Below are 6,728 nucleotides of genomic sequence, written 5' to 3'. Positions count from 1 at the left end.
TGTGAGGCAGCAGTGGTTGCAGCAGTGGGGGCAGCAGGGTGGTAGCAGCAGTGTGGTGGCATCAGTGGGGGCAGCAGGGTGGTGGCAGCAGTAGGGAAAGCAGTGTGTTGGCAGCAGTGGGGGCAGCAGTGGCGGCAGCAGTGTGAGGCAGCAGTGGGGGCAGCAGGATGGTGGCAGCAGTGTGAGGCAGCAGTGGTTGCAGCAGTGGGGGCAGCAGGGTGGTAGCAGCAGTGTGGTGGCATCAGTGGGGGCAGCAGGGTGGTGGCAGCAGTAGGGAAAGCAGTGTGTTGGCAGCAGTGGGGGCAGCAGTGGCGGCAGCAGTGTGAGGCAGCAGTGGGGGCAGCAGGATGGTGGCAGCAGCAGGGTGGTGACAGCAGTGGGGGCAGCAGGGTGGTGGCAGCAGTGGATGCAGCAGTGGGGGCAACAGGGTGGGGCAGCAGTGGGGGCAGCAGAGTGGTGGTAGCAGTTGGGGCCACAGGGTGGTGGCAGCAGTGGGGGAAGCAGGGTGGTGGCAGCAGTGGGGGCAGCAGTGGGGGCAGCAGGGTGGTGGCAGCAGTGGGGGCAGCAGGGTGGTGGCAGCAGTGGGGGCAGCAGGGTGGTGGCAGCAGTGGGGGCAGCAGTGGGGGCAGCAGGGTGGTGGCAGCAGTGGGGGAAGCAGGGTGGTGGCAGCAGTGGGGGAAGCAGGATGGTTGCAGCAGTGGGGGCAGCAGGGTGGTGGCAGCAGTGGGGGCAGCAGGGTGGTGGCAGCAGTGGGGGCAGCAGGGTGGAGGCAGCAGTGGGGGCAGCAGGGTGGTGGCAGCAGTGGGGGCAGCAGTGGGGGCAGCAGGGTGGTGGCAGCAGTGGGGGAAGCAGGGTGGTGGCAGCAGTGGGGGAAGCAGGATGGTTGCAGCAGTGGGGGCAGCACGGTGGTGGCAGCAGTGGGGGCAGCAGGGTGGTGGCAGCAGTGGGGGCAGCAGGGTGGGGGCAGCAGGGTGGGGGCAGCAGTGGGGGCAGCAGGGTGGTGGCAGCAGTGGGGGCAGCAGGGTGGTGGCAGCAGTGGGGGCAGCAGTGGGGGCAGCACGGTGGTGACAGCAGTGGGGGCAGCAGGGTGGGGGCAGCAGTGGTGGCAGCAGTGGGGGCAGCAGTGGGGGCAGCAGGGTGGTGGCAGCAGTGGGGGCAGCAGTGGGGGCAGCACGGTGGTGACAGCAGTGGGGGCAGCACGGTGGTGACAGCAGTGGGGGCAGCACGGTGGTGACAGCAGTGGGGGTAGCACGGTGGTGACAGCAGTGGGGGCAGCAGTGGGGGCAGCAGGGTGGGGGCAGCAGTGGGGGCAGCAGTGGGGGCAGCAGGGTGGTGGCAGCAGTGGGGGCAGCAGTGGGGGCAGCACGGTGGTGACAGCAGTGGGGGCAGCACGGTGGTGACAGCAGTGGGGGCAGCACGGTGGTGACAGCAGTGGGGGCAGCAGTGGGGGCAGCAGGGTGGGGGCAGCAGTGGGGGCAGCAGGGTGGTGGCAGCAGTGGGGGCAGCAGGGTGGTGGCAGCAGTGGGGGCAGCAGGGTGGGGGCAGCAGTGGGGGCAGCACGGTGGTGACAGCAGTGGGGGCAGCAGTGGGGGCAGCAGGGTGGGGGCAGCAGTGGGGGCAGCAGGCTGGTGCTGTGCAGGGAGATGTCAGTGAGACGCGGTTAATGGTGAAGTTCACACTGTTCTGTTCTGTGTTCAGCAGCCAAGAGAGGGGCGGGGCTTCCCCAGGCGTCTCGGGCTGCTGCCCACATGACCGCTCTGGGCCAATGGGCGTGGGCTCTAGGTTTGACTATGTTTAATGTCAGATGGCAATAAAGTAGAAGCTGCTGGTGAGGCCCGCGGACATGGGCGAGCACAATCTGCTGAATCCCGGCTTTGTGGGACCGCTGGTCAATATTCACACAGGAGACACCTTCTATTTCCCCAATTTCAGGACCTCAGGGGGGCAGTTACCTGGGCTGCCCTCCTTGTCTTACCCTAGAAGGGACAATGTTTGCTCCCTGCCCTGGGCATCCACAGAGCCCTGCAATGCCTACCCCCAGCCCTATCTCAGCAGCCCCATTAACCCTTCCTTCAGCAGAGCCTGTGATCTGGCCAGGGTAGAGGACACCAAGTGCTACTACCGGGAGGCGTGCCCCGATGCCCCCAGCCTGAAGCGAGAGGAGCGCCTGAGAGACCCCAATGTCCTGATGCCCCTGGACGGAGGGATCCCTAATGGCATGGGCGGAAGCACTTTATATAAGTACGACTATGGGGCCACAGCAGATGCCGCCCCCCACGACCCTCCATCCTGTCAGTCCCTGGAATCCGACTCCAGCTCTTCCCTGGTCAATGAGACCCCCAAGAATCAGAGCAGTGAAGCAGTGACAATGGCTTCCCCGACCACCAACCCTGGCGGCAGCAGCCTCCCCTCTACTGGTGAGTGTGTCTGATCCTGCCTTATACATACCCCCTGGTAATAGTGTCTGATTCTACCCCACGCATACTCACTACATACCCACTGGTGAGAGTGTCTGATCCTGCCCCATATATACCCACTGGTGAGAGTGTCTGATCCTGCCCCACACATACCCACTGGTGAGAGTGTCTGATCCTGCCCCACACATACCCACTGGTGAGAGTGTCTGATCCTGCCCCATACATACCCACTGGTAATAGTGTCTGATTCTACCCCACGCATACTCACTACATACCCACTGGTGAGAGTGTCTGATCCTGCCCCATATATACCCACTGGTGAGAGTGTCTGATCCTGCCCCACACATACCCACTGGTGAGAGTGTCTGATCCTGCCCCACACATACCCACTGGTGAGAGTGTCTGATCCTGCCCCATACATACCCACTGGTAATATTGTCTGATTCTGCCCCACGCATACTCACTACATACCCATTGGTAATAGTGTCTGATCCTGCCCCACACATACCCACTGGTGAGAGTGTCTGATCCTGCCCCATATATACCCACTGGTGAGAGTGTCTGATCCTGCCCCATATATACCCACTGGTGAGAGTGTCTGATCCTGCCCCATATATACTCACTGGTGAGAGTGTCTGATCCTGCCCCATATATACCCACTGGTGAGAGTGTCTGATCCTGCCCCATATATACTCACTGGTGAGAGTGTCTGATCCTGCCCCATACATGCCCACTGGTGAGAGTGTCTGATCCTGCCCCATACATACCCACTGGTGAGTGTTCCTTATCCTGCCCCACACATACCCACTGATCAGAGTGTCTGATTCGGCACCATACATACCCACTGGTGAGAGTATCTGATCCTGCCCCATACATACTCACTGGTCAGAGTGTCTGATCCTGCCCCATATATACCCACTACATACCCACTGGTGAGTGTGCCTGATCCTGCCCCAAACATAATCACTATTTATAAATAATAGAAGGGGGGTTATATCAGTTACACCTTTAGGTTCTACATTGGCTTATATGACTTCAGAATTAATGAATTCAACTGGAAACTCGTATAACGTTACAGTTTCTATTGGACCAGCACCACTGGGGGTAGCACTAAATACCGCCATTCTTTATTATTAGGAGATGCATGTTTTACAGCAGAAAGCAGGAGAGGAGGGATCAAGCCATAAACATGTAAATATCTCATAAAACTAAAACACCATCAAGTCAGTTTGTAAAGCGCTGCGGAATATGTTGGCGCTATATAAATAAAATTATTATTAAGTCAGTGACAGACTATTCTCACACATTTAGAAATAGAATGCCACTGTCTCCTTAATTCCATTCATATCTTGCTTCAGTATGTATGACTGTTGTAACTGCAAGTGCATGCTTAGCTTTTGTTTTTTTAGAATAATAATAATAATAATAATAATAATTCAATCTCATTAAGGTATGCAAAACAAATGTCAGAAATATTAATGGTCTCCCATACATGAAAGATCCGGCAAGAAGATAAAGCAATACTGTAATGTTCCAAGTTAAATTGAGCTTTATCTATTATTATTATTATTATTATTATTATTATTATTATTATTATTATTATTAAATGTAAATATCATCTGTATCCTCTGATTCTCTACAGGGGCTCCCTGGTATCCCATGCACACCAGATCCCTCTAGAATATGAAGTCATATCTTAAAACTCAAAGTGAAATTTAGCTTTGACTTAGTTATTTTATTAGTTATTAGTTTAGTTAATATTTTATTGTTATAATTTATCTAACACATGGATGGCTATAAAGTGTCAATATCATCTGTATCTTCTGATTCTCTACAGGGGCTCCCTGGTATCCCATGCACACCAGATCTCGTAAGAAGAGGAAGCCATATTCCAAGCTCCAGTTAGCTGAATTGGAAGGAGAGTTTATGATCAATGAATTCATCACCAGACAACGGAGGAGAGAACTGTCTGACCGGCTGAGCCTCAGCGACCAGCAGGTCAAGATTTGGTTCCAGAACCGAAGAATGAAGAAGAAGAGACTACTCATGAGGGAGCAGGCCATGTCCTTTTTTTAGGTCTCTTCTTCCTCTGCTCCCATTTGGGCTATACCTGCACAACAATATTCTCTTAACTACATCTAGACACTGACCAGACCCGAAGATTCGTGTCTCTGGATCACCAGCTCCATGACTGCACAGTCTGAAGCCAAAAAGTACAAAAACATACATTGAGATAAACTGAAGAGCTGAGGATGTGATTGAGAAGAGATGGACATTCCTTCCTGTGTAGTCAGGTCTAGGGGGTTAAGCTCCCAGTCCTTCCAGGTCTGACCTCATCTTTGGTTTTGTACTTGTTCCAGAATCAGCTGAATGGCAGCAATCCGGGTCAGTGCTATCCTCCTCTTATTAAGGTGACTGCACCCTTACCCTGAGTGAACCCTGTTCTGTCCTGGTGGAGGGGGGGAGGATATGCTCAGAATGAGTCATGTCATGCAATAGTTTGGATGTCAACAACTCTAATGTCTTTTCTATCATTTTTATTCACAAAGATGCAATGAATTGATACCGATTCATCAAGCTGAGCTGCATATTCTGCAGTCATAAAACCAGAAAAGATTCCTTGTTGAAATATTATCTGTGAGGACCTCACATTGGTGCTATTTCTAACACTTGGGGATTAATATCGAGGAAATATGAAGGAACCTATCCCCATCATTTCTAGGCAGGGGACTGAGAACACACAAATACTATGTACAATACCCAGACAGTATTAACTCTAAAAGTCGCAGCATGTGCACATATAAAGGCTCGGGCACAGAGCAGCACTACATCCAAATACATTTCATTTTTTTAATCTATATATGTTTATCAGTAAATGTATGTATATATTTATTTTATCGTACTGAATTGTGAGTCTTATTAATATGTGTTTTCCATACATTAAATGACACAACACTATGGGAAAGAAGAAATAAAGTGATCTTATCTTCTCATCTCCTGTTAGGAACCGAATGACATTTCATAACATTGGCATTAAAACAGTAACAATATTAAATGCCCTCAGTTTACAAAGTTACTTTGTAACCATAAAACATGTATTAGTCTGCAGTCTGTAAATTCATTTCATTGGCCTTTGACAATGCAAGAAACCTTATAAACCTGGTGTCGGTGAGTTTAATTGACACTTAAGTTAAGGGAAGTGAAGGTGTTTAGAGAGTGAGAAGTGTGTGAGTCTGTGTCTATCTGTGTATGTGTGTACCTTATAGGTATATGCTGCATGCTTGTATGGCTGCCATAAGGGCTCCTACATGGATTATGTGTCTTATGTGTATGAATGTGATGTGCATAGCCATGTGGCTATCCAAACCTGTGTGAGATGTGTGTATGTGTGCTATAGTATCATCTGTTTTATATGTATGTATATGTGTATATATTTCTACATATATATGTGTGTGTGTGTGGTAACATATGTGTATATATGTGTGTGTGCATATATAGATATGTCTGTATGTATATGTGTATATATCTACATATATGTGTGTGTGAGTGTGTGTGTGTAAATATATATATATATGTGTGTATACATATAAATGGATATATATGTATGTGTGTGCATATATACATATGTATATGTGTATGTATGTATGTGCATACATTTGTGTGTGCATATGTGTGTCCGTATGTATGTGTGTCTGTATATATGTGTTCATATATATTTATATGTATGTATGTATGTATATATATATATATATATATATATATATATATAATTATTATTTTGTTACTTCTGTAGATGTGATCAGGGCAGAGTACCAGAAGTGAAAGGGGTATCTGCGGAGATAGCAGTGTGTGGGATTTTTCTCCTCTGCAATCTTTGCTCCATTCGTTTTATTTCAGAGAGGATTAATTTTATTACAAAGCAGCCATTTCTGGGACGTTTAAATTACCACCACGTGCTTCCCCTTTACGTTCACGGTCATGGCCGGGCAGAACTGGCTCAAGGAGTCTTATTTACGATCTGTAAAGGATGAAGTCGATCCCAAGGAGGAAAAAAAAAGAATGGTGGCTGCTTTTCATCAAGTTTTTTTTTTTTTTGCTAGCCCACACCACTTGATTGTTGGCCACTCATCAGTGCTGCTAGTAGAAGGGTACAGTATGCAGCACAGAGAATAATGGGCACGTCATAAACAAATCACCGTAATTGCTGCCTCCTGACATGTTGTGTTGTTATCCAATCCTATGGGATCCTGATTTTACTGGAAGTCAGATCGGTTCTAGAGATGCAATTAAATATCAGGGACTAAGTGCTGA

General features: G+C 49.5%; 1 protein-coding gene across 1 annotated transcript; it reads left to right on the top strand.

Moving 5' to 3' along the window:
• Window positions 1-1,823: 1,823 nt before the first annotated feature.
• HOXC12 (homeobox C12) lies at window positions 1,824-5,580 on the top strand. The gene is made up of 2 exons (XM_069760256.1): window positions 1,824-2,417; window positions 4,255-5,580. Exons 1-2 carry the CDS (start codon window positions 1,844-1,846, stop codon window positions 4,491-4,493), a joined length of 813 nt encoding a protein of 270 aa, XP_069616357.1. The 5' UTR covers window positions 1,824-1,843; the 3' UTR covers window positions 4,494-5,580.
• Window positions 5,581-6,728: the final 1,148 nt, after the last annotated feature.

The sequence above is a fragment of the Ranitomeya imitator genome, chromosome 3, assembly GCF_032444005.1.
Source record: "Ranitomeya imitator isolate aRanImi1 chromosome 3, aRanImi1.pri, whole genome shotgun sequence".
NCBI lineage: Eukaryota > Metazoa > Chordata > Amphibia > Anura > Dendrobatidae > Ranitomeya > Ranitomeya imitator.
This window is presented reverse-complemented; position numbering and strand designations above follow the sequence as displayed.